The sequence below is a fragment of the Castor canadensis genome, chromosome 7 (genome assembly GCF_047511655.1).
Source record: "Castor canadensis chromosome 7, mCasCan1.hap1v2, whole genome shotgun sequence".
NCBI lineage: Eukaryota > Metazoa > Chordata > Mammalia > Rodentia > Castoridae > Castor > Castor canadensis.
The window spans coordinates 159,023,330-159,050,916 of NC_133392.1; the positions used below are offsets into that span (position 1 = coordinate 159,023,330).

Here is a 27,587-nt window from a genome sequence, read left to right on the forward strand (position 1 = left end):
CTGCGGGGCGCGGTGGGCGGAGCGGCCCGGGCTTTGCGGGTGCGGGCTAAGGCGGCCGAGAGGAAGAGGGGTCGAGACGGGGGGGTGGAGGTTTGGGGGGGTGGGGGGGGCAGGCGGCCGCCATCTTCTCGCCGAGGCCGCCTCGCCCGCCTCGCGCGCCCGTCCGGCAGCGCACGGGTTAAGGCTGGCACCGCGCCCGGCGGGAGGGGGGGCGCCCATCTCCCCTCCCCCCCGCGCCGGGCATGCGGGGCCCGCTGGGCACCGAGGAGGAGCTGCCGCGGCTGTTCGCCGAGGAGATGGAGAACGAGGACGAGATGTCAGGTGAAGGGACGCCCCGGGGCTGGAGCGACTGGGGCGCCGAGCCCCGAGGGCCCAGGGTCGGAGCGCGCGGGCGGCGGGGGCGGCGCGGCCCGGGCTGGCGCCGCGCGGGAGGGGCGCCCGGGCTGCGGGCTGCGCTCCCGCCCTGCTGGCGCCGCGCGGCCAAGGGCGCGGGGCTGGGCGAGCGCCGGGGCGCGGCGCGCGGGCGGCCAAGGGCGGGGCGCGATCCGGACCCCCGGCCGCGGCGCGAGCTCGGCTGACCGGAGGATCCGGGGCAGGGGCCTGCGCGGGGCGCCCCGGCGGGGAGGGGGCGCGGCGCCGCCGGGGTCAGCCCGCGTGCCCTTGAAGGGGGCGGGAATCGCGCTCGCTGCTGGCGCCGCGCACCGGCGCTCTCGCCCGGCCGCCGCGCGCCTCGATCCTGGGCGCCGGCAAGCGGGACCCGGCGCCCGGCCCATGTCGGCTCCAGGGCGGGCTGGGTGGGGCCCGGAGCGGGGCGACGAACCGTCATGCGTGGGGATCTGGAGCGCGCCCGGGCTGAGGCGGCTTCTCTCGGGGCTCCCGAGGGCTCCGTGCTGGGGCGCGCGGACTCTTGACTCCCGCTCCCCTTCCCGGCCGCTGGTGGTGTGGCCACCGCTCCCGAGCACTTTGCCCGTGCTGCCGGTGTGCTCTTGCCGCGCGCTAGTGTCCGCCGCCCAGGGTAGTGGCGTTCCCAGCCCACCCTGCTGCTTTGGCTACGGGCCTGGCGCCCCAGGGCCACCGCCCCTGCCCTTGCCATGTCTCTCCTTTTAGCTGTCTCAGAATTCATCATAAATAGAGCTTATGCGTCAGGGGTGCTTTGCAGGATCGTTCTTCAGCCAGCTGCTCACCATTTGTTCCACGTCTCCCCTCCTGGCCCAGCCTGAGGGTCTCACCTTACCTTCCAGCCGCCCGCCCTCCCTCCCTTCTAGGACACTGTATTACTTCTCAGCTGCCCAACACCAAGTCTGTGGCCCCTTCTGGACTTCTGAGGGCCTTGGAGGCTGGAGGGCCCTCTTTGGCCCAGAAATGTGCACCTGGCCTTAAGGAATGTCTCACCCAGGGGTGACAGTCCACAAACTGGCACCCCAACTCCTGTTATGCAGGAGACAAGCAGCTGCTCCCATGCCCACTATCTTCCCGGTGAGAAAATTCTAACTGAGAAGGTGGCCACACCCCCGGCCCCCAGTCTCCCCTTGTTTGGGGCTTTGCTTAGTGGCTTTGATGCTGTGATTGGGGTCTCTGCAGGAGCCTGGCCCTCACCTTGTCTTTCAGCTGGGCCAAGTTGGCAAAGACCTGGCCGAGGTGAGGGGAGTAGGGTTGGGGTATCCCCATGTGGGGCGGGGTTGCTTGGGCAATCATTGACTGCTGCGTTCCCAGGCTGGTGGAATCGGGCCATTCTCTGGAGGGGAACACAGAGGCTAAGGCAAGTGCAAGGAAACCTGGGGCTCTTTTCTACCCGGGAGTCTGGCTCCCTCATAAGCAGTTAAATGGTTTCCTCAGTGAAGTTCCTGGTAGTATTTGAGGTGTGGCCCTTTGTGGTATTGACAGGGGCAGTGAACAGTTGAGTGTGTATCAGCAGGTCCAGTTCTGGGACTTCAGGCCCCCTGATGGTGTCCTCTGTCCCCCTTTCCTGCTTTTCCTCTGGCTCTCCCAGATTTTGTTAAAGTGCAGAACTTGAGGAAGGGAGGAGGCCTGGGGTTCGTCCAGGCTGGGGGCACACAACTGACTGTTGAGACCAGAGGGGCTGAGCTTTGCTCAAAGTCTCCCACTGGCACCTTGTTCTCCCCCTCCCTCCTGGGCTGGGGAGGTTGTCCCCAAGGCCTCCGGAGTGCCCCTAAAGGCCCCCAGAGAAGCCACCCTACTCCAATCCCTGTGGCTTGGGAATTGGTTCCATCCAACAGTCACCGCAAATCTCTGTTCCCAGTCTCTAACTCCTTTCCAGGTCCCTGGTCTGAACCTTGCCCTCTCTGGTCCCCTTCAGAACCTCCCAGCAGTTCTCACTCCCCTCCCCCAAGCCAGACTCTGAAATTAGAGCCCAGACTCCCTCCCATCCCCCACCTCATCTTTCCCATGGCCCTTGTTCACACCCAAGCATCCATGCTTCTGGAACACTGCAGGCTCCATCCTGCCTGTGATCCTGGCTGTGCCCTCTGCTTGGCTCCTTTTCTCCCAGGTTTCTCTTGGACCATGTAGGTCCCAGCTCCAGAGAGCCAGGGCAGAAATCCTTGATCTTCTAAGTGTGGCCCCATTGCATTCACTCCCATTTTAATGGTTTCTTTTCTTGGCAGCACTTCCTGCTCTCTGAAATACTGTCAGTCTGCTTCTGTGTCCATTGGCTCCACCCTTAAGTGAAATTCCCTTGACCACCTGGAGCTGAGGGTGCCCAGGAGATGGTTGTGGTCTGAGTGACTGAGGTTGTGGGACGCTGTGTTTTCCTTGCCCTCTGGACATGATGACAGCCCCATCGCAGGCCTCATGTCTCTCCTGCAGGACTGGTCCACTACTCCTGTGTCCACTAACCCCTCTGCAGTTTGGGTCCAGGTCCAAGAGAGTGACCCCCATGGACCGGAGCCAGCTAGCTTCAGAACATGGCCGGAGAGCCAATATTTTGGAAGCAGTCATACTAACTTTGGACTTGTTACTCTGAAAGCATTTTTAATTTGGACTGCTCTGCCTCTCACCTCCCCCTCAGAGTGGCTCTTGCTTGCTCTGCTTTCTACATGGAGGGGGGGGCATCCTGACCAGCTTTCTAGCTTTATGGCACGTGGGTGTGTCTGTTCCAAGAAGGAAAGTGGGGTGGGTTCCCACTTCTTCTGGATCAGGAACCAGCAGCTGCCAAGTTGTCTAGGGAATTGGAAGGACTGGTCAAAGTGAGGGCTCAAGAAGTGGATGTCAGGGGGTGTGTCTGAAGTGGTGAAGCACCTGCCTAGTAAGTTTGAGGCCCTGAGTTCAAAACTCAAGTATCAGAAAAAAAAAAAGGCCTGGAATCCCAGCTCTGCTCTTGTTAGCTCAGTGGTCTTGGGTAAGCTCCACAGTCTTCTACCTCAGTGTCCCCACTTGTAGAATGGGACATAGCACTAGCTACCTCATAGAGGGTTATTATGAAGACTACTGAGATGGTGCATGTGGAACATTTAGGTCATAGTGCCCAGCACATGGTAGGTGTCCACTAAACTGTAGCTCTTATAATTAGCACCATGCAAGGTGGGCAACTGTTCTGCCTCCCCAAGGAAATGCTTCCAAGACATGCGTTCCGATCCCGTAAGTCAGAGGAGGAGGAAGGGCCCCCCTGGGCAGGAGTAGGGGCTGGGAGTGAGAAGCCTGAGGTGGGGGTAGAGGGACGAAGGAGAGGGCCTGGCCCTTCCAGTCTTTTCCTCAGGAGATTTGGCTTCAGGACCCGTTAGGGCCTCTGTTGGGTTGGGCAGGGGCCGGGTCCCTGGCTGGTTGGTCCAGCCCTTTCTCAATCACCAGCCAAGCTGGTGAGGCCAGGTTCTCTTCTGGCTGGGCAGTGTGACTACTCTGGCTCCAGGGATACTTGGCTGGCCCATGCCTCCCATCCCACAGGTCTGGCACTACTGCTTGAGCATCCTAGGCTTCCTCAGCCTCATGGGAAGGAGAGAATGACTGTCATGATTCCCAAAGGCCCATATTTCCTCAGATAACCCCTCTGAAATGCAGGGTTGGGGAATGTTCTAGGGAGGCTGATTCTATTAGTCTTTTTGGGAGGAGAGAGGCAAAGGAACCAGAAACTTTCACTGGCCACTTGGCTAGTAGGTTGTTCATTCTCAAATTGTTTAAGGCCAAGATTCATCTGACATTTCATCATTTCAATAATTACCCATTCATGTATTCATTCATCCATCCATATATCTATTCAACCACCAAAACATCTACTTACCTACTTATAAAACCAACCATTTACCCACCTTCTACCCATGTATCTACCATCTGTCCATCCAGCTGCCACCCACACATTCATCTATCTATCCGTGTACTCAGCATCCATCCAACATTCGTACAGCCACCATCCATCCATCTATCCACCTACATCTATCCATTCACTCCACATCCACCCACCTACATCTATCCATTTGCCCACCATCCGCCCACTATCCATCCCTCCATCCATTCACTCAGCCACCATCCATCCATACATCTGCCTGTTACCCATCCATATACCCACCCACCCAAGACAGATTTCTTGAGTATCTTGTCTGAACACAGTGTAACTTTCTGGGGCTCTTGCAGCAAAAGCCTTTGAGACCTTCTACTTCATCTTGGTGGCTTTGTCTATATCTCCCTCCCCCTCCTTGTCTCTTTCTTTCACTATTCCCCTCTGGCTCCAGATTTTCTTTCTTTCTTCTCTCTTTATGTCTGGCATCTTTGTCTCTCTTTTGTCCCTATCTCTTCCTGTGCCTTCAGGGTTGTCTCCTTATGCCCTCTCTTCTTTGCCTCTTTTCTTGTGCCCCACCTTATGCCCCAGGCATGTCTGGGAGCCACTTCCTGCCTGCCCTGGACCCTCCTCAATCTCCCAGGCCCCAGTCACTTAGGGTAAAAGCCTCACCTACTCCTCTCCCTCTCAGGACTGATGCTTTCCCTTGATGAGACGCCAATGAGATGATGTCTGGGTTTTGTTAAATGTCATAAATAAATTATTAATTGCCTCTTGGGCAAGAGTACTCCCCCCACCACTTTCAGCATAGGGCCTGTGTGGGGAGGTCCAAGGACTAAAGGGAACTTCAGTTTGGGCTCCTCCTTGACCAGAACTCCTAGTCCCACCCTGTCATTTCCTCCTGGGCTCCTTCTGGGCACTGCATGGCACCTTTCATTCACAGCTCTAATTCTCTCCATCACCCTGGGAAAAGGTTACAGTGTCAGATCCATTTTACAGATGATAAAACTGGCTCAGTGGGGGAGGATTTGTGGGACCACCCCCAGGAAGGGGAGGTGGTTTGAAGCCCATGTGCTGTCCAGTTCCCTCCCTGCCTCAACCAGGTAGGCTTGTTCCCTGCTCCCAGTTGGGTTTGGGGGCTGGGAACAGAAGCAGCCCCTATCCCCAGGCTCTGGGGAGGATGGTGGACACTGAGCTGTTCCCATCATTGGCAAATTTGCCATCCTTGGACCCTGGCGATGGAGCTCTTGTCCCACCTCCCGGCTCAGCAGTCCATCCCCAGTCTGTCTGCACCAAGTCAGATGACCTAAGTTTTCCCTCCACAGTCTAGACTTTTCTTTACTCCGATCAGCTGAGGTTGCCTTCTGGCTCTACCACTCCCCAGGGGAGGTGGGGCCTGGAGCCTGGCAGGTGGACTACCCCTGACTTCCCTGCAGGGCTCTTGTGATGTCCAGGTCTGGAACAGACCTCAGTCACCTCAAAGTGTCTCCAGAGCACATCCCCGAGTTTGGCACACTGGGGATACTATTGAAGTGCTAGATTCTGGGTGGGCCCAAGGCCTGGAAGGAAGGGACAGGGGAGGGACACACATGATGCCAGAAGTCACCTGCCTGAGTTCTTATGTGGTTTTCCCACCTGCTAGCTGTGGAAAGGAATTGTGGGCAAGTTGTAAAGTCTTCTGAGACTCAGTTTCCCCATCTGCAAATGGTGGCTACTACTTATCTCCTAGGGTTACTGTGTGGGGTGGATGAATGGACATAAGTTAATCACTGTTACGTGCCTTGTACCTTTCTACAGCACCACCATTGTAATGTATTAACCTGGAAAGGGCCACCCAGCTTGCTGGGCTGCAGCCTGGGTCCTGCAGGCCTGAGCTGGGGTGTGTGCTAGCCAGGAGGTGGGAGAGCTCAGGAAAAAGATGCAGAAGGTTCCTGTTTTTGGCCTGCCAGACTCTGTTTCCACCATGTCCCCACCCCATCTTCTTCCTGTCTCTAAAGAAGCTTCTTCTGCCCCTCTCTGGGCCTGCTCTGGCTGGGCAGCTCAGGAGGTAAGATATAACCAGGCTAGCGGACCTAGTTATAGCTGGCTTGGATTGATGGGGTCTTAGGCCCTGAAGGGGCAGGGCTGGTATGGGAGAGCACAGTCAGGCAGGCCAGAGGGCAGTGGGACAGCCATGAAGGGCCAGGAGTTGGTAGGATAAGGAGTCATGAGAATGGGCCATTCTTCCTCTGGAGCCCCAACTGTGGGACAATGGGGCCTTACCACTGACCACATGCTCTGTGTCTCAGAACCCTCTGCTTCTCTGCCCTGTCCCTGTCACTGGACACAGGACTGTAACTGATGGGTGGCTGATGGTGGGATCATACCTGGCTTTAAAAGGCTCAGGGGCTGTTGCAGAAGAGGGAGAAGAGGGTTCAAGTGGGAGGAGAAGAATCAGGTAGTGGGGGGCAGTGGCACAGAGGACCAGGCCTGAGGTGTCCTCAGGGCCACCAGAAGCTGTATAGGAGCAAGAAAGAACTGTCCAAGATAGAGGTGGGCAGGGCCAGGTCCTCATCCATGTGTGCCAACTCTGGAACCTGCCTGGAGGAGGACTTTATCAGGCAAATGGCCCTGGGCCAAGAGATCTTCTTGGCATTGGAGGATGAGTCTGACCATTGTCAGAGGGCTGGACTTTGTCCTCTGAGACCTGCCCAGGGGTTCCCTCTTGCCCTCCTCCTCACCCGTGGGCAGATCACAGCCTTCTTCCAGTTCCCGCCAAGCCACCTGTGCATCCCCTTTGTCCTGCTGTCAGTTGGGGACTAAGTCTTTCTAAGTCTGGGGACTGCCCTGCAGGGAGGGGACAGGGGACAGCCTGGAGGAGGCAGAAGGGAGAGGCCCCCCTCACGATTGCATCAGCTCAGAGCCGGTTATATAACCAGTGTTGAGAACTGCCAGGGATGGGGTGGCTCTGCCTGGGCGGTCTTGGTAGTGTCTGGAGAGTGGACAGGTATAGATGGACATCCCCTTGGCTACCCTAGCCTGGCTCCCTGCCAGCCCTGACCCTGCTGCCCAGATATCTCCACTCCAGGTGGCTCTAGGGTCCCTGTGAACACTTTCAGCTGCTGTGCCACCTCAGAGCTCTGAGGGAAAGGATGGGGCCAGTTCTGTCACCCCTGGGCTCAGCCAGGGTGCACCTGGGGTCTGGCCCATGGAAGCCCAAATCTGAGGTGGCCCCTGCTGCCCATTCCCTTTTGCCTCAGAGCCCTGCCCATGCCACTGCATCTGTGCTTTCCACACTGATTTTTTTTTGCCTCACTGGTGTCCCTCTCTGCCTGTCAGAACATACTGCACTGGTGGCATGCCCTCAGACCACACACAGTCCACCCCTGCTCAGGCCACCTCCCCAGGCAGCTTCCAGTCTGGCCTGGACCCTTCCTCCTCCGTCTTTGTGTTTTTTTGGCTGCCCTTTGGTATTCCCACCCTCTCAGGATGGTAGGGACTAGGACTCAGACATACCTTGCTCCATTCATGGGCCTTGCTGTGCAGGCAGTGGAGAGGGGTGGTACAGAGGGATGCCAGAAAGTGGTGCAGCCCCCACCTTGCCCTGGTAGTGGTACACAAGTGACCTGGCTCTGTGGGGTGCAGGGGTGGGAGGAGGGTCTGCTTGACCAACAGAACCACCAGTGCTCTCTGAGATGGGGTGTATGTGGCTTTAGCTGCACCCACAGTGCCTGTGGGACCTCCCCTTCTCCCTTGGGACTCTGGGGAAAAGGGGTCCCAGGCTGGTGGGTGGATCTGTGTGGAACACGGGAGGTGGACATAGGTGTGTCCTAGTGTACACACATATCTGTGAGCTTGTGTGAGGCTGTTGTGTCTGTTACGTGTGGTCTCCATTGTGTGATACAGGGGTCAAAAGATTGACCAGCCACAATGATAGCAATGAAGACTTCTGAGGAGCTGGGCACCGGTGGCTCATGCCTGTAATCCTAGCTACTCAGGAGGCAGAGATCAGGAGGATGGTGTTTTGAAGCCAACCCGGACAAATAGTACCTGAGGCCTTATCTCAAAAAAACCATTCACAAAAAGAGGCTGGTAGAGTGGTTCAAGTTGTAGGCCCTGAGTTCAAACCCCAGTACTGCAAAAACAAAACAAACAACCCCCCCAAACTTCTGAGGGTCCCCTTTTGTATGAATATCCTTTGGGCACGCCTGGACCTCTCATCCTCAGTGTCACCAGGATGGGGTCCTATGAGACAGCCTATAGCTCACTGTGTCTCCCACCCAGATAGATCCTGTGGGTTCCTCTTCCTTCTGCAGTGCCTCCCCTGCTGCTCACTGCTCATGAGCACAGGGCAGGATGAGCCGCCAGGGGTGCTCATACCTCAGGCTGGCGCTCTCTGGCCTTTTGGAGCTTCTTCCTTCTGAAAGCCTCCTTTGCCTCTGTGGGTGGACATATCTCCATTCTGGATGGTTTGTTTCTTGCTCTGTGCCTCCCAAGTGCACCCTCCTAACCTCCCCGAAGTGACCCATGCTTGGTCTCTAGGAACCCTAGGTTTACCTGTGATTTCACCAGTGGGAGTGAGGTCGCAGCTTACTGTGTAAATGGCAGGGGTCACACGTCATGCCCTCATATGGTGGGAGCTCCCCTCCTCTAGGTTGGAGGCAAGCAGGAGCAGGACCCCCTCTTGCCTTTAGGGGATGGCATAGAGCTCACTGCCAGCTTCTTCAAAGATACCCACCTCCTAAGCACACCCTGCTCCCCTAGTCTTTTGAAGCCAGTGAGGAGATTCAGGATTCTTGGGCAGCTTCTAGAATGTGGTTGGTGTGGCGCCTCTCTGGAATTACTCTTTTTTTCTGGGTGCCCAGCTGGGACGTGCTTGCATCCTGTTACCTGTGTGTGTCTGGGGTGGGGGGTGTGTATCTGTGTGTGTATGACATTCGCCATTCTTTAGGGGAGGAAAGGAAGGCCAAGAGAGTGAAGTGACAGGATGCCATCCTCTAGAGAGGGCATTCCTGTCTTTGCTGAGTCTGAAGAGGATGCATGGCCATGAGTGGTGTGGATGGGTGCTGGTGGGCCAGGGGTTGCAGTGGTTCTCCTTGGGCTCTGTGGCTGATCTTCCTCCTTCTGACTCTTCCAGAAGAAGAGGATGGTGGTCTTGAAGCCTTTGATGACTTTTTCCCTGCGGAGCCTGTGAGCCTTCCCAAGAAGAAGAAGCCCAAGAAGCTAAAGGAGAGCAAATCCAAAGGGAAGCGGAAGAAGAAAGAGGTGAGCGGCAGCGGGCGGGTGGCACAGGAGTCAGGCTTGGCTCCTGACCTTGGATGAGGCTTTCTTGAGAGCTGAGTGTTGGGGGAGAACACCAAAGTAGCCCACAGCGAAAGCATCGTGTGCAGAAGCCTTTCTGAGACGGAGCTAAAGTGTCGTGTTTCTGGGGCTGAGGAATCAAACCCAGAGCTGGCCCCTTGCTCGGCAAGCACTCCATCCCATGTGAGCCACACCCCGGGCCCTTGGGTTTGTGTTTTGCTTTTGAGAAAGGGTCTTGTTAACTTTGCTTGGACTGATCTTGATCTCAAAATCCTCCTGTAAGTAGCTGTGCTTACAGGAGTGCACTGTCATGCCCAGCTCCGTGCTGTTGTTTTTCCTCCTCCTCCCTCTTTCTTGTCTTCTTGTAGCTCAGGGCTTTGCCCTTACAAAGCAGGCACTCTGGGGCTCTACCCCTTGAGCAATATCTCCAGTCCATTTTGCTGTAGTTATTTTGGAGATGGGGTCTTGTAAACCATTTGCCTGGGCTGGCCTCCAACCTCGATCCTCCTGATCTCAGCCTCCCAAGTAGCTTGGATTTGCAGGCATGAGCCAGTAGTGCCCATCTATAATCCGCTTCTTAAACAGAAGGTCAGAGAGTCATTTTTTCTTTCTCCCACCCTGGCTGCCCTGTGCTGGGACACCATGATGACAGCATTTGTTATTCCTTTGTTGCTTGCACTGTGTGGTCATTGACTGCCTGGACCTTGTCACTGTCACAGTGTATTGTCTTCCCCTGGCTGCTCTGTAGCAGGCCTGTCTCTCCACGTGAAACTTGGAGAAATTAAGGAAAGTCAGAGATGCATAGGGAAGCCCTGGAGAGGAATGGGCACCTGTAAGTATTGTGCTTGGTGACCTCAGTGATCCTGTCATTTTCTTCCTGGTTCTTTCTTGGTGGTTCTGGGTAGGACAGGTTGTGCCTCAGGGTGGCTGAGGAGTGAGGGAATGCATTTTTCTGCATGCTGTCACTTGCTTCATGCTGACTCACTCCATCCTTGGGTCAACCTTGGAAGTCAGTGGGACAGGGAAGATGATTGCCCTCGGCAGACAGGGAAATTGAGGCAGATTCAAGTTCTTTCCTTTTGGATGAGAACCCTGGTATGCCCGTTTTCTCACTATGCTAAGTGCAACCCTTTAGGCAGCCCTGCAGGGAGGATAGGAGTGTGCACTTCATTGGATAGATGAAGAAGTGGAGTTGTTCGGAGGCCACTTAAGGCAGTGACAGCCTGCGGGTCACTGTGGGCCTCTTGCCTGTCCCTTGAGCGAGATGGGGTTGCTAGAAGGCCTTGAACAGATGGGGGACTTGAGGAGACTCAGCTCTGTCTGGTTCCCCTGATGGCTCCAGGGCACAGGCCGGGGCAGAAGTGAGGAGAGCCTGGGGAGGGGGCGATGAGGGTAAGGGGAGGGGAGAGTGCCACCTGTGCCTTTTGAGCCTTGATTCTGCATCCCCTTTCCCCTCCCTTGCTTGTTCGGGATACACCTCTGATGGGGGTCAACAGGCGCCTTCATGTGACACATGGGATGGAGAAGGCTGGGGACACCTGGGGGTCCTTAAACTCCACTTGAAGCCTATTTCCTCTTGTCTGGGAGGGGTCATTCTGCAGGACAGAGCCACCCTGCACTGTGCTTCTGGTCCCCATGGTAGTCACCTGGGGCTGGCCTGTGGGGAGCTCAGGGACTGCTGCTTTCGGGGAAGTGTCAGCCTTGGCTCCTGGCCTGAACCACATCAGCGTCCGCGTCGTCATCCTTTCTTCGAGTTCTCTGTTGAGACGGACAGTCAGCATCTCTCATCTGGCCTGTCACCACATCTGCCCCCCTGTCTCCTGCTCCTGCTGCTCCTGCATTCCCCATCCCTCCTGGGAGAGCTTCCTGAAGGATACAACTGACCACGCCCCACAGCCTCCTGGTCCAGACTCCTAAACTGTGCCCCAAAGGCCACCCCTTGAAGCCCCTGTCTCAGCCCCTCTCCCTGCTTTGTACCACACCCTTCCTCTCCTGTGTTGGGTGTTCGTGTGTGAATGTGCAGATGTATACCACCCTTTCTTCCCCTGGAGAGACCCTGGGACCCCCTGACCAACTCCACATCTGTTAGCTTTATCCTAAGTCTGGTGTAATGTCCAGGGCTGGTGTGTGTCTGTTCCCTTCTAGGACACCCACCCTTTACCATGGGGCCAGCCTGTAGGCTTCACCTTCCATAGGGTGAAGGGAGGGCCCCTTGACGAGGGACAGGTCGATGAGGGTCCTTATTCGCAGGCCTGTATTCTGAGGCTCTGGCATCTTCCCAGGGGTCACAGGAGGTGAAGCTTCCTGTCCCCATTATCCATATGGGAAAGTGGGGGCAGGAGGGGGAGGGGCCCTTGTGCCTCGAGGCTCCCCCTGGAAGATGTTGAGAACCAACTCTTTTGACATGGGGCTCCTGAACCCCACCACTCATAACTGCCATTGGCCCCTATGGTTTGTCCGTGACTGTGGATAGAAGGTTCTGGACAATGAGGTCCTCCAGGGATACAGGCTGTGATCTCTCATTCTGCTGCCATCACTGCCCTCACGCCCTCAGCCCTGGGCTCTGGTCCTGGATCTTGTGGCCAGCTGTAGGCAGGGGCTTCTACCTGGTGCTCAGGTCTCAGGCCTTGGGTTGCATCTGCCCAGTTCCAGATGCAGACTCTGGCTGGAGCCTAGGTGGTACAGGTATCTGTGGGAACCCTACTCCAGGTGGGGCCATCTTTGTTTCCTTCCCTCCTGGGCACAGGGTTCAGTTGTAGCCCTGGCCAGGAAGGAGGCTAGAGGTGGGCAGTGTCCAGACAGAGGCAGGGGTGGGAGGTTGCTGGGGTCTGGGTGGTCTACAGGGCCAAAGAGGGCTTGTCTCTGCCCCTCTCTCCCCAGGACCATGAACAAACACAGTGACCTTTTTTTCTCCAGCTGGCCTGGGTCTTCTCCAGCCCTTCTTTCTCTGTGACATGATTTTGTTTTTTCTGGGTACTGGCTCTTTTTGGCTCTTGTCTGTCTTCTGTCTCTCACTGAGTCTTACATACCATCTTTCCTTCTGGCCTGTGCTTGGCCTCTCTGCCTTATTAATCTCTCATCTCTTCCTCTATACCCCTGGCGTTTTCTCTCTCTCTCTCTCTCTCTCTCTCTCTCTCTCTCTCTCTCTCTCTCTCTCTCTGTTTCTTTTTCCCCTCCCTGCCACTTCATTTCCCTCCCCTTTTCTTTCTTCCGTTCCCTCCCCTCTTTTCTCTACTAAGATGCATTGCTACTGGGGTGGATAGGAGGTCCCCAGATGACAGGTTCCTAAGGTGACCCTTGGGCCAGGGCTGTCCTCTTCTCTGTGTCACTGAGAACCTGGTTCTGAGCAGCTGTTGGATCTTAGGGGTGGGGGTCTGGAGCATGCTGATTTCCAGAGAGGAGGATCCTGACTGCTCATACCCCCACCTCCACCCTGCAGACCAGTTCATGGGCAGGGGAATTTCACCCCTTTGCCCCTATCCATCTCCCACCAGGTGACCCCAGGATGAGGCTCAGTGGAGCTCCAGGCAATGTTTTTTTTTGGGGGGGGGCAGGCAGCAAGTCATGGATTCTTATTTACATAAAATAACCAGGCTGTAGCTGGAACCTGAGCATATGTAGATGAAGCTCCTTGTCAGACCAGAGCGCAGGAGGGAGAAATGATTTCAACCTGTACTGCAGCGGTTACCATAGCAACCAATTATTCAGTGCTAAATTATAACTGTTTATAACACTCGTGAATGGGAAGGCTCATATTTCATTCTTTCTTTTTCCCTCTCAATCTTGAAGGACCCCAAATGGAGAATGACCAACTGTCCGAGTCTTTCCTTTGAGTTTAAATACCTTCTTTTTCTGTGAATGCCGTGTGTGTGTGTGTGTGTGTGTGTGTGTGTGTGTGTGTGTGTGTGTGTTGGGTGTAGAAGGAGGGGGAAGAGGGAGAAAGGAGACCTTGATCCAGAAACATCTCTGGAGCTGGGAAGGAGGAAAGGTGACAGGGACTGTCCATTTGGGGACCCCAGAGCTGTGGCTGGCATACCGTGCCCTCAGTGGGGAATGGGGCTCCAAGCAGAGCCTTCCCCACCCTTTCCTTCCCCCTCCCCCAGCCTGGGCGTGGTGTCTAAGATGCTTTGCAAGTAGATTCTACATCATCTAAGATTCTTCCCTCAGCCGTTGGAGCATCCCCCACAGTCACGCCCAGGGCTGCTGCAGCAAAGGACAACGCCAAGGTCATAGACCCGACTGCCATCAGCCAGAGGTGTGGTTTGCTTGGTCTCAGAGCTCAGGGCTCAGGTTGGTGCATGAGCTGTATTAGGGAATTACTGGTCTGTGCCTGGGTCCCCTCCTTTGAGTGGGGTGTAGCCTACAACTTTCCTTATAAGTTTCAATGTACTGGATGGTCACTCTGGTTCTCCATCCTCCTCCTCCTCCTCCTTCTTTCTTCTTCATCTTTTTTTTTTTTTTTTTTTTGGTGGTACTGGAATTTGAAATCAGGGCCTCACACTTGGTAGGCAGGTCCTCTACCACTTGAGCCATTCTGCCAGCCCTTTTTTTGTGATAGGGTCTAATGAACTACTTGCCTGTCTGGCTTCGAACCATGATCCTCCTGATCTCTGCCTCTTGAGAAGCTGGATTACAGTGTGAGCCACTGGTGCCTGATGTCTCTTCCCTTCTTACCACCGCATGGTAGTACGTCCCCCACGTCCTGCTGACGGTCACTCACTCTGTGAGCCGTCTTCAGAACCTTTGTAGCTATTCCTGTTGCCCCTTTCTGTACAGGAAAGTGTTTTCTTGGTGGTGGTGAATAGGCCTAGTTGTAGAGGTGTGGAAACAGCTGGGTGTGAGTTCTGCTATGGTTGCAGACTTGTTCTGCACCACTGAGGTGGGGGGGTGAAGGGAGGACTGGGTTGAGATCAGGTGGGCGTGGGGTATGTGGGAGTGGAGGGGTGGCCCAGGCCCTGTGGGCTTCATTTGGTGGAGGCAGGAGGCAGAACAGAGAGGAGGAAGAGGGAGTGGGCTAGGTGGCAGAAAGTCAGAGCCTTCTCTTCAGCTGGGTTCTTCCTGCTTTGTGAAATGGGAGGTTGGTGTGTTGCCTTGGTGGGTGGATGCAGACCCACTCTGCTGGGAATATAGCTCATTCTGCTCTCCTGCCCAGCTCTGGAGTGGATGCTAGGTGAACCCTCTTGTTCGAGCCTGCATTATGTTTTCTGCCCCCCTCCTCTCCCCATGTGCTGTGCACACGCTGCTTCTCCTGCCAGTCAGTGCAGTCTTCTGGAGGCCCTTCTTTCTGCCCTCCTACTGCCCTCCACTCCTTCTGGGTCCTGCATTCTGAGCTGTGCTGGCTACTCCTGGTCTCTTCTGCACCAGGAATGTGGTGGTGCTTGCTTCCCGGCAGCTGCTCAGGCCTCATTGCCTGTCTATACCACTCTTGTCCGGTTTCTAGCATCTTGTGCAGTTGGTTCTAGCCCAGTGCCAATGGACAGAAATGACAGAGATAAGACAGGTTCATCCCCTCCAGTCTTTCCTCCTGGCAGTATCTTTGGCTTCTAAGTAGACTTGGGGTCATCAAGGGTCATGGGCATTTTGGGGCATTGCCAGGGAGGAAAGGTCTCTTGCACTGGTAGTGTTAAAACTAAAGGGCGGGGATAGTTCTGAACACAGGATGAGGCCTGACCCTGGCAACCTGACTCTTCTGTCTCTGAGCACAGAGCATGACTTCTATGTGTTTGGCTGTCTCCCATGTCAGAAAGGTTCAAGGCCTTTTTGGACACGATCTTGGTTCCTCTTACCTTCCTTTGTGTGCTCCCATTGTACAGATAAGAAGGCTGAGGGTCAGGTTGACTTGCCAAATCCCAAGCTAGAAAGGAGCAGAGCCTCCCAGGGACCCTAAGGACCCATAGGTAGGCCATGCAGGTATCAGCCTTGTGTCTCCTGGCCTTATCACTGGCCCAACTGATCAAGGGCTATCCTTAGGGCTGGCCTGTGGCCTCTGTCCATGGTGCTGAAAGTCCATGGCTGCCTCTCCCATTTACTTTTTGCTGGGATGACGGCTGGGGTACAGTGTGCCTCTCAGGTCCTCTTGAAGAATGGTCTCTTGGTGCTAGATGACCTCAGACACCCTGGGGGAAATAAAGGTCCCTGTATTACCCCACTTCCCCCAAGGACTTTTTCAGAACCTGGGAGCTGTGACCCTAAGGCTGCACATTGCCACCAGCCCTGGCAGCAGGATTCTGCCCAAGCCAGACTCAGGCAGCAGTTAGGACTGGGAACTTTCCCTGGGACCTGCTCATGGCTGGGTCAGTATTCTAGGAAACACCTGGGTTCCAGAAAAGCAAGGAGGCCCAACTCTTGCCAACTGCTGCCGTCACTGATGTGCTGATTAAAGGACAGAAGAGGTTTGAAAGCAGGGAGCCTGGTGAGGGATAGCAAGCAGGGCTTCTAGCGGAGTGGGGCATTACAGTGTAGGTAGGGTCCCCCACAGCTGGATCTCAGAGCGAGCCCCTTCAGTGACCTTGTTCACCCTCAACTAAGCCTATTTGGAGCCTCTCTTATGGGAAAAAGGCAAGTCAAGAGCTCTTTATAGCATGGCCTGAACAGGCAGATCGGCTGGGGCCTCCTAGGATTTTCTAGGCAGCCCCTCTTCTCCTTTACCTGCCTGTCATTCTCTTCTTCCCTCCTTGCCTCTCTGATACCTCCTTCTCCCCCACTGCTGTTGCCTGAGTTCATTTTTCATCCTCAGTTCTTTCCATCTCTTTCCATGCCTCTTTTTGTGCACCTTGACAACAGTTCATAGTACTCATGAGGTGACAAACTCCATGCTGGTAATTGAAGCAACAGTGCCAGCCTCTTCCCACAAACCCAGGCTGGAGGGGGCTAAGAAGGGCTCTGCCTTCCTTCGAGAGGCAGTACCTTTCAGGTGGGGACGCTCTGGCTGTAAACACTCTTATATCCATATAAATGTGGCCATTTTCTGCCTGTCCAGACGGGAAACTAAATCAAGGAAGCCAAGCTTAAGAGTTGCCTAAATTACCTTGTCTCATATTGAATCAGTGCAGCCAGTGTGGGGCTGGTGGAGAATGTGGGCTCGTGCCGTAGCAGCCTCTGGAGAGGCCCTCAGATGAATCTGGGATGTGTGCTGTGCATTAATTACACATTTCCCTTGATCAGTGCAGTCCCATGGGATGCATGCAGAAGCAGAAAGCTTCAGGGCTGGAGTCTGGGTGGGCTCAAGTCGTGGATTGTGTCTTGCTTGGGGCTTTTCTTGTGCACTTTTTTTTTTGTGACTCTGTGCATCATATCCTCTTCCATGAGTACTTGGGTCCCAGTGTCACCATGTAACATTAGTTACAATCCCAAAGTCCACTGTGACTGAAATAGAACCTGAGCTTGGTCTGAGCACCACACTTAGCTCATCTGGGGGATGTCTGGTTTCATGAGAGGTTCACCTTACCTGCACTTACTATCATTCATGGGGACAAGCTCCTGACTTGTGCTGGTTCAGGGTGGCTCTTCTTGCTGGGCTTTGGGGCTGAGCTGTGAGCAGCAGACATTGATGAAGGATGGTGACTGATCCCAAATGTGGACTGACTGACCTGGCCAGGTTGCTCCCAGCCATGCTGCTTTCCAGAACCTGGGGGAATCTGCAGCCCTCACTGTCTCCCCTTTTTTTTCAGGGGAGCAATGATGAGCTGTCAGAAAATGAAGATGATCTGGAAGAAAAGTCAGAGAGTGAAGGTAGTGACTACTCCCCTAACAAGAAGAAGAAGAAGAAGCTCAAGGACAAGAAGGAGAAAAAAGCCAAGCGGAAAAAAAAGGATGAGGATGAGGATGATAATGATGACGGATGCTTAAAGGTAACCACCAGGCCAGACTGCAGGAGTCTGAGCTCCGATAAACCACACACCACTTCTTAGCCCTCTACCCCAGGTACCCCCAAGTCAGGAGGACCAGAGTGTTCTTTCTCAACTGATGGGCACACAGGCCCCTGAATGCGCGCGTGCGTGTGTGTGTATGTTGGACACAATTGAAACTGTAGTCAGAAGTCATGGAGACATAGTGAAATAACGACAGACAAAACTTAGGAGTTTGTGGAGGGAAGCACGTGACATCTTGCTGATGTATTGGCTGCTTTTGGCAACAGCTTGCCCACCCGAGCATGCAGCTAGCTGTTTTTGAGGAGGGTGATAGATAGTGTGAGCTCAAGTTTGGTGTCAGGAACCTCTTGCTTGGAGCAATAATGGGAAATAAAACAATAAATGAAGCCTTTGCTGCAAGCAGAGTCTGGACAGCCCTGCATATGGTGGAAAAGAGGCCCAGTAACTTAGCACACTGTCAGTTCTGCCAAGCGGGTGTTCCCAGAGTCTCCCACCGAACTTGAGCAGAGTGAGCAGCTGCAGAGATGAGCCTGGCTGTCTGTAGAGACCACATCTTTCCCACTAACCAATGGGAAACAATGAGCAACAATCCAAACCTTTAGCATCCTCCCAAGGCCCTCGGGTCCCAGAGGCTGCGCTGTTGGGGCTTTGGGTAGTGCAAAGAGCTCCATCATAAGGAGCGCTTTGCTTTCTGAGCACCGTGATGTAGAGATAAATATTAAAGGTGAGGCACAATGCTAAGTATGAATGACTGAAGTCAGGAGGTGCTGGCGGGAGGGGAGCAGCACTTACAGGGGGTGTCCTGACACCCACAGTGATCCCATTAGTTGGTGGGTGTGTTGTGAGTTGTCTGTAACTGGTAATAGCTGAAGGGCTGACAGTTTTGAAAGATTAACTCAGGGAGTGGTTCAGGGTTATGTGTGACAGTATCAGCCATTTGCTAGCATGCTCCACTCTCCTGGGGGGTGGGATATGTACCTTCAGGGATGGCTGAGTATGTCTATGGGGACCAGCTGGCCAGGGGAGGGCATGTCACGTGGGAACATCTCTGAACAGTCACAGAGCCAGGTTCCTAAGCCCTCTTGCTGTGCTGGTCAGGCAAGCCTGGTTCTCAGTACTGGGGACCCCTCAGGGCCAGAACAACTGTATGAACCACCTGTGTGGCTTTCCTCTGAAGGAGCAAAAGCCTAGCTCCAAGGACTTAGGCAGTGAAGAGGCTGGCTGCACCAGGACCCTGAGAACTGAGAAGCAAGGGGGGGTTCTGTGTTATGAGACCTAGTGATGATGTCTGTGTTTGTTTCTTAGTACCCCTCTGTCTCTGTGGGGTCAGCTCTGGGCTCAGGCAGGACACCCTCTGGTCAGTTCCATCTAGCAGAATGGAGAGCAGACCTTTGGCATCCAGGTGTCTAAGCAGAGACTCAGTGTTTCCCTGACTGGACTAGTCTGTCATGTGACCACCATGACCAGGAACTCTCGCTTATAGAAGTGTGTGTGTGTGTATGTGGTGTTGATTGGCTTAATTGGTCTGTGGTTGGGATTAGAACAGCTGCCTGGAAGTGGAGGAGGAAGGCAGCTGGGCTAGGTGCTGACAGTTGCTAACACATTTTGACCTGTCTGTGTCCTAAGCACCTCACCTTCAAGGTGGGTGCTGGTATTATCCCCATTTTATAGACAGGGAAACCAAGGCACAGAAGTGAAGTAACAGGTTCACTTCTTACTACCAGTATGTGGTAGAGCCAGGATTAGAACTGGCCCAGACCCCTAGCCAGCACCTTCCCACCGGAACCTAGCCTGCCTGGAGCTCTGTGGCTCTCTGGGCATTTGATCCATGAGAGAGCTAGCTTTCTTGACTGCTCCTGGGACATCACACACCTCCCTGGCCTCAGTGTCTTGTGTGGAAAGTAAAGTGATGGCTCTGCTCCTATCTGGGCCACTGACTGGTGTCCTGGCTGGCAGTGGGCTGTCCTTTCTGGGGCCATGCACTAATATACTAGAGGTATCTGGGGAGTCCTCATTTCTCTCCAGCATGTCATACACAGTCCTTTAGCCCTGATTCCTTCCCAGGGACATCTTGCCTCCCACAGTCCATCTTCAAGCCCTATGGTGTGAGTTCTGTTACTTTGCCTTCAATCCTGAGACCATTAGGTGGGCAGCTGTCTTGCCAGAGGGGCCTGGGCTCAGCTCTGGCTTATCTGCCACTGCCTCTTGCTTTGACCTTCTGGAGAAATGCATGGACATACATGTGACCTTCCCCCAAGTCCCAGCATTAAATGCTTGGCCTGCTCCCTGTGAGTTTGCATCTGAGATGTGCCACTGATCAGGGCTGACAGGGTAGGGCACTTTAGGGTGTCCCAGCCACGGGGGGATTAACTGCTCCTTATAAGTTGCAGACTGCTTTCCCCTCCCTCGTTCTGAAGTCTTCTGGGCAGGGGCCCTGGGGATGGGATGCAGATCAGAAGGGCCCCCACCTCTGATTCCAACTCCGGTTATGTCTCTCTGTAGGAGCCCAAGTCCTCGGGGCAGCTCATGGCTGAGTGGGGCCTGGACGATGTGGACTACCTTTTCTCAGAGGAGGACTACCACACTCTGACCAACTATAAGGCCTTCAGCCAGTTTCTCCGGTGAGCCAGGGGACCAGGCTGCCACGGCTGGGCCTCCATGGGGGCTGACCCTCAGGCCTCAACTTCCCAAAGGGGTGGGCACCAAGTCAGGGGAGGGGGACAGAGAGGCGGATCCCCAGGTTCCTCGGGTGGATGAGGACTGTCAGGCCAACCACTAACCTGGGCAGAGCTGGTCGAGGGTGGGGCCTTACCCTCCATTTTAACAGATGGTTGGGATTTCCCAGTCCTGCCCTGGATCCTCCGTCTCTTCCTGTGGAGATGGCTGGCTTCAGGCCCCTCTTTGATCTTTAATGCAATTCTAAAAGCATTCACTTAGGGCTGGTGGAGTGGCTCGACTGGTAGCGTACCTGCCTAGCAAGTGTGAGGCCCTGAGTTCAAACCACAGTACCACCCCCGCCTCAAAAAGAAAGCACTCACTGTGAAGAGGGAGTGTGTTGGCATAGAGCCTTATCTCAGCTTTGTCTTTCTCTTGTCCGCCTTTCTGCCTAGTGTCTCTAGCCAGGAATATGGGACTGGTGCTACAAAGTGCAGGTGTGGGAGAAGGGGTGGGGCCTGCCCTTACCCCTGCTTTTCCCTTCACAGGCCACTCATTGCCAAGAAGAACCCAAAGATTCCCATGTCTAAAATGATGACTGTCCTGGGTGCCAAATGGCGAGAATTCAGTGCCAACAACCCCTTTAAGGGTAGCTCAGCAGCGGCGGCAGCAGCAGCAGTGGCTGCAGCTGTAGAGACGGTCACTATCGCTCCTCCACTGGCCATCAGCCCTCAGCAGGTGCCCCAGCCTATGCCTATCCGGAAGGCCAAGACCAAAGAGGGCAAGGGTAAGGCTGTGGGTGGGAAGGTACCGAGTTTTGCCACATAGAGCACCCCCTCCCCACAGACCCTATGGGGCAGCTATAGGCACGTGGGGGTGTTCCTTATGGAGGACCTGGTGTGTTGTATGACCTGGCTGACTTGCCTTTTCTCAGCAGTGATGTGACATTGTAGCTTCTGCCCTGCCTACCGTTTGTGGTGGATGGCTTTCCTTTTACTTTGCTTTGTAAGCACTTGGGCATGGAGAGGGGAGGAGAGGCACGCAGCGTGGAGCTGCTCCAGCCTCGGGTGTCTGGGAGTGGTGGGCTCCTGAGTTTCAGGCAGCCCAAAGTTAGCCCACTGATCCCCTTTCTCTGAGCAGCTACTGCATGCAGGGTCCAGGCCCTCGGGATAGTTCAGAGAGTTAGGTCACTGCCCCTCCAGCTTTAGGATCCAGGAAATGCACGGGAGTTTGGAGCCAGGAATGGGGGTAGTCAGTGTTGGTTCCCAGGGATGCCAGGAAAGAGGTCCTGATCCAGTCTGACTCAGTGCTGGGGCTGATGGAGGGGGTGTAAGAGGTCAGCAGGAGAGGAGGGACTTTGGAGAGGAACAATGTGGGTGGGGGTTCTGGAATGTGGGGGACTCTGGTCTTTCCAGGGCTGTTCCTAGTGGGTCCACCCGTGACTCAGTCTTCCTGCATGCTGCCCTGATTTTTTAGTTTGTTTTATTTATATCTTTTGCAGTACTGGGGTTTGAACTCAGAGCCTCTTTTGCTAGGCAAGTGCTTCCAGTCCTTTAGTTTTTGGTTTCTTTTTGAGACAGTCTCACAAACTTTTGCCCAGGCTGGACTCAAACTCGTGGTCCTTTTGCCTTGGCCTCCTGATTTGGGTTTTGATGGGGAGTTAACAGGGACTGGGGACTGTGTGTTTCAGCCCCAAGACGCTTCAATTTCTGGGATAATGCTGAGGTGCTGTGTCCAGTGCCTCTTTGCCAGGTCTTGGAAGGTGGGAGAATGACATGGGTCATACCCTGTACCCTGTCCTGCCCCATCCTGGTCATCTGGAACTCAGGGGGGCCTGGGCCTATCCCTCACCCACCCGGCCTTTGTGCTTTCTCATTTTTTTCATGGGTCAACTGCTGAGCTATCGATTCCCTGAGCCTGAAAAATTGAAATGGATTTTCTGTGGCGCCACCCATGGTGCAGCTGGGCTCTCAGTGCCATGTGCTAGTGTGTGTTGTGGCCAGAAGAAGGCCTGGTAAGGCCACATCAGCAGAGTATGAATCCCACCACAGGCTCCCACCTTTGCTCAGCCTGGCAGCAGGACAGGCTGCTGGGGGGTGGTCATTACTCCCCAGGTGCCTGATTGTTCTGTGCCCAGTTGCATACACACAGCTTTAACTTGCTGGCTTCTCCCAGGGTGGCTGGTGGAATTGAGGGCAGCAGTGGTGCCCTCACTCCTTAAGCTGGGAGGCTGACAGCCGGGGAAAAGGCTGCCAGCCCCAGAACTTTCCTCCAGGGGCCTGGTATGGACCACATGAGCAAGTGTTTAAATGCTAGGCCCTGCTAGCATTTGAGACTGGGACTGCTTTGGTGGCATCTCTTTCCTGGGGGGTGGGGACAGTACAGAGGCTTTTCTCAAGATGGCTGGTTTTTCCAGTGTCCATGGCAGAGGATCAGCACAGTGGCCAGGGCAGACAGACTTGGTCCAGGTTGGTCTCTTGCTTTGCCTTTACTTGCTGCATGTCCCAAGCAAGGACTTCGCCTCTCAGGCCCTAGACTTCCTCATCTGAAAAGGGTGATGGTGGAAATGATGTATTTCTCGTTGGGATTACCCTCCTGAGGTCTGTGTGACCAGGATTGTGCAGCGTCCTAACTAGCAGTCAGTGCTGTGATGGTGGGAAATAAGCAGCTGGTGACAGTTTTGGTCACTGCGGCCCTTGTCACAATGTCCAGGACCTGGAGTGAGAAAGAAGATCAAAAGCTCCAAGGATGGGAAGAAGAAGGGCAAGGGGAAAAAAATGGCCGGGCTCAAGTTCCGCTTTGGAGGGATCACCAACAAGAGGAAGAAAGGCTCCTCGGTGAGTGTGCATGTGTGCACATACATGTTTGTGTGTGGGTACATGTTTGCACATGTCTGTACACATTTGCATATGTCAGTACACTTGTGCATATGTGTGCACATGTGTGCACGCGCACATGTGTATATGTGTACATGTGTGCGCATTTGTACATGTGTGTATATGTATTGCATGTTTGCATGTGAGGGCACATTTGTATGTGTATATGTGCACTCACACATGCATACATTTGTATATGTGTACACATGTGTCCGTGTCATGTGTGTGTGAAGAGGGCTGCGGTGACTGAAGAAAGTGGGTCAGTTTATTCTCCTGAACCAATTGGTCCTGCACCCCTCTCTCACTCTGTCTCCATTCTACCCATGGGCCTGATAGGCCTCAGTTTTCCCATCTGTCTGGTGAGGGATATAGACTGGATCCTTCCAAGGGGTTCTCCAGCTTGGGTCGGGGGTAGGGAGCTCTCTCTGGCTCACCCTGCTGAGCTGGAAGCACAGCCCTGGCTCCTGCTGTCTACAGCTGTGGCTCCATTCAGGGAGTAGGTGGGAGGATCAGTAGCCCTTTAGAGTCCTGATGGGGCATGGCTGCCCAGGTGTGCTCGAGGGTGGTACCCACACCAGTGGCAGGTATGACCACCAGGCAGGCTGGAACGCTGATTACTCTCCCTGCCCCCCGTGGGCCAAGTTTAGAGCTGAAGCCTATGTTTTAGCCTTTGGGCTCCCTTCTCTCTGTGGGGCATTCCCTAGTCTCACTCTCGTAGGGCAGCTATTCCTCTCCCCTCAGCCCTGCAGTGGGGCAGAGAAGAAAGCTGGAAGCTGTTTCTAGGCAAGTGCTCTACCACTTAGCTACATCTTCAGCCTTGGAAGTTGTTTCTCTGTCCCTTCTCAGAGGCAGGTGCCAGGCCTCCAGGTTGGCTGTTCTGGGAGGGAAGCAAGGAGCAGAGGGGGTAGCCCTGCCCCAGATCTGGCAGTGCAGCTCAGACCAGCAAATATTATTTAGCTCCTATGGTGTGCCAGGCCCTGTGTTCAGCCATTGTGGGCACTGCTTCTGCCGTGCAGTCAGTCCAGCAGGCACATCCACTTGGAGGTAGCTGATGATGTGCTTGGTAGATGGAACAGACTAGACCTGGCACCTTGCTTTGTCATGGGTCCAGTCAAGGAGAGATCAGGGAAGACTCCCTGGGGGAGTGTGTGGGAGTTGGAAATGTGGGCATGTCAGAGGGCTGGAGAGGTGGGCTTGGAGGGCGTGGGATATGAGACTGGACGTGCATTCTGGGCTGTGACTGAAGTTTCTAGCTGGATCAGGGTGTGAGGTGACCCACTGAGAGCACTGCCTGCAGAGCCTCCTCTACCCTATGTTGCCCTGGGCTCTGGCTCACAGGCCCTACCTTCTCCTGCAGAGTGAGGAGGACGAGCGGGAGGAGTCAGACTTGGACAGTGCCAGCATCCACAGCTCATCCATGCGCTCCGAGTGCTCTGCAGCTCTGGGCAAGAAGAGCAAGAGGAGGCGCAAGAAGAAGAGGAGTAGGGCTTCCTGTTGGGGGGGGGCTTGTCTTGGAGCCTTTGTGGTGGATGGGAGGTGCAGAGCTTCCCCTTGGGAAGTTGGGGAAGGGCATCCTCATGCCTTGGCCTCTCCTGGCCTCAGGCAGGCAGCTGTTTGTGCTTTTTCAACTGCCCTTGTCTCAGGGAGGGGGAAATAAAGAACATAGTGTGTGAGCCATCCCACAGCATTTGCACTGGCAGAATGGGGATTGGAGAAAGAAGCACTTCTTAAGTTCATCCATTCATCACTGAACGGGTCACCACTCAGTCATCAGCCTTCTCCCCACCAACCCAGCAGCCATTCTCTTACCCTCCAGTCCCATTCTCCTCCTTCCTTTTATCCTATTATCCATTCATTTGTCTATCTGGTCTTCTTTCTGTCCACCAGTGGGTCTCCGTCCCTGTCCTTCCTTTTTTCTTTTTCACTCTTACTACCCCAACCATTTCCAACGTTTTTTGACCCCACTGGTTCGTCTACCCTTGCACCCATCTTACCTACCCATTCTTCCATCCATCCACCTATCCACTCATCCATCTATCCATCCCACCCACCCACCCATCCATCCATCCATCCATCTATCCAACATCCACTCTGGCCTGGGATGGTAGAGATGTTTGTGCACTGATTTTGAGGACATTGACCTTCCCCAATCACTACCTCTCCACCCACCCCAGTTGACGATGGTGATGGCTACGAGACAGACCACCAGGATTACTGCGAGGTGTGCCAGCAGGGAGGGGAAATTATCCTGTGTGACACCTGTCCACGGGCTTACCACCTGGTCTGCCTGGACCCAGAGCTGGAGAAGGCTCCCGAGGGCAAGTGGAGCTGCCCCCACTGTGTAAGCCTCGGTGGAGATCCCAGGCTGGGGGAAGGTGTGATTATGCACCATTATCTGGGGGCAGGTGCTTGTTGGGGGGGTGAATTTGGTCGGGGTGGAGGAGGCCTGGCCCATGGTGCCTTTTCCTGGACTTTCTTCTCCAGGAGAAAGAGGGGATCCAGTGGGAGCCAAAGGACGACGATGATGAAGAGGAGGAGGGCGGCTGTGAGGAGGAGGATGACCACATGGAGTTCTGCCGCGTGTGCAAGGACGGCGGCGAGCTGCTCTGCTGCGACGCCTGCCCCTCCTCCTACCACCTGCATTGCCTCAACCCGCCGCTGCCCGAGATCCCAAACGGTGAATGGCTCTGCCCGCGCTGTACTGTGAGTGTTACGCCGCCCCGCCCCGCGCCGAACGCCCCGCCCACCGAGGCCCCTCCCACGATACGCCCCGCCCCCGCCGGGTCACCAGCCTGGGCCTCAACCGGCTCCTGTTGGCTCAGGCCACGCCCCCGACCTGCCCATCCCGCAAAGTCCCGCCCATGCCGCGCGAGTCCACGCCCACCGCACCCAGGCCTGCTCGGTTTCTAAATTTCCTTGGGAATAACTTCAGAGCCAGTTCCTATTCAGTATTACTCTGCATAGAGGGCCTCGCATACGTTGCCTTCCTTTGGACTGAGTTCAAGTCCCAGGCTTTTTAAATTTCCATTTTAATTTTATAGATTGTTTGTTTTGGGGGTGCTGGGGATGGAACTCACAGCCTTGTTTGTACATGCCAGGCAAGTAGTCTAACATTGAGCCCTCTTACTTCCATTTTTAGAGGAGAAAATTGAGTTGCCTAAGAACGTATAGCAGAATTGTCTGCTAGGACCCAGGTCTCTAGAGCTGTCCTGGACCTGGCTCCTAGGAGTCCCAAGGCTGGTTGGTGAGAGGGTAGGAAATCCTGCAGGTGGAGCCTTGGGTTCTCAGGAAGAGAGGCGTATTCCTCCCATGCTCCCATCCCTTGGCCCCAGTCCCTGTTGGCATGTGGAGGCTCCATGATCTGAGTTACCCTCGCTCCCTGTGCTGGATCCCTCACTCTTGAGTTTTGGGCTGTTCTGCAGCTAGCCCTTGGTCACCTGTGTCATCTGGATTTGTGTGTGTGTTTATGTGCCTGTGTCCCAGTGTGCATGCATCCTCATGTCTGGGTAGGGGTTTGGGGAAGCCTTTTGACAGGTGCAGCCTTCTTACCTTTCCTGGGGTGGGGGAGGCAAGAGCAGTCTTCCTAAATCTGTCCTTCCTACCCCTCCTAGTCCAGCCAGGGCTCAGAACTGCCTCCCTCAGGGGTAGGGCTGCTGTGTACAAGTGGTGGTGTGGGGCTGTTGTATTTCCTGTCTCTGCAGCCAGTAGCTTCCTGGAGCTCCAGCATCCATCAGGGCCCTGGGTGTGTGTCTGGGTGGAGGGAGACCTGGCCTCCTGTCCTGGCCTGGGCCTGGTGCACCTCTGCCAGGCAGGAGTAAGGAAAGTGGGCAGGGGTGCAGTGCCCATGAGTGCCAGGCACGGGGTCATTCCCCATAGGTGCTTGTGGGTCAGAATACGATATAATGGGTTCGCAGGGGACTCTAAGCAAGGCGTAGGGCAGTGAGTGGACCCATGGACAGGCATGTACAATCTTGGGCTCTGCTCTCCGCTTCATGCCTTGCTGAAGGCCTCGTTTTCTCCATCTGTCCTGTGTGTGTGGCACCCTCACCCACTTTGGCTCAAATTTGCCAGGTGCTGATGAAAGTCACTCTCTAGTGCAAAGGGTCCACGTGGACTCACAGGTCCTTACTGTCACTTCCTGCGTGCTCAGCATGTGTGGGCTTCTGAGTATGGTGTGAAGCCATGGGGTCAGCGTGGAGCTGCTATCATGGGAGCTTCAAGGTGGGGGTCTGTGGCTAATTCCTGAACTTGGGGACCCTCCTCTGTCCACAGTGTCCCCCACTGAAGGGCAAAGTCCAGCGGATCCTACATTGGAGGTGGACAGAGCCCCCAGCCCCCTTCATGGTGGGGCTTCCGGGATCAGATGTGGAGCCAGGCATGCCCCCGCCCAAACCCCTGGAAGGTATTCCAGAGAGAGAATTCTTTGTCAAGTGGGCTGGGCTCTCCTACTGGCACTGCTCCTGGGTGAAGGAGTTACAGGTGAGGCGCCTGGGCAGTGTGGCTGTGCTGGACTCATAGTTGGGAACTTTGGTTCCCAACTGCCCTGGGTTGGCAGGAAGGGGTGGACACTCACTGTTCAGCCCCCTGAGAGAAGGGTATGGTTGAAAGTTGGGGAGGGGAGCTGAGGAGGAGGCTTGTCCTGCCTGGGACAGGAGTGGGGGCTGGTGATCCAGGTTG

At 55.0% G+C, this 27,587-nt stretch overlaps 1 protein-coding gene across 5 annotated transcripts in view; it reads left to right on the forward strand.

Moving 5' to 3' along the window:
* Positions 1–144: 144 nt before the first annotated feature.
* The window catches only part of Chd5 (chromodomain helicase DNA binding protein 5), a 58,072-nt gene continuing 30,629 nt past the window's right edge, over positions 145–27,587 (forward strand). For 3 of the 5 annotated variants that reach the window (XM_074081508.1, XM_020166669.2, XM_074081509.1), the window contains exons 1-10: positions 146–321; positions 9,345–9,472; positions 17,179–17,358; positions 19,882–20,000; positions 20,583–20,821; positions 22,747–22,871; positions 24,268–24,391; positions 25,085–25,251; positions 25,395–25,613; positions 27,183–27,389. In XM_074081508.1, the coding sequence (XP_073937609.1) occupies positions 243–321; positions 9,345–9,472; positions 17,179–17,358; positions 19,882–20,000; positions 20,583–20,821; positions 22,747–22,871; positions 24,268–24,391; positions 25,085–25,251; positions 25,395–25,613; positions 27,183–27,389 (1,587 nt within the window). In that variant the 5' untranslated portion in view covers positions 146–242. Of the gene's footprint in view, positions 322–9,344; positions 9,473–17,178; positions 17,359–19,881; positions 20,001–20,582; positions 20,822–22,746; positions 22,872–24,267; positions 24,392–25,084; positions 25,252–25,394; positions 25,614–27,182; positions 27,390–27,587 lie in introns of all 5 variants that reach the window. The other 2 variants (XM_074081511.1, XM_074081510.1) reach the window with 2 other exon arrangements.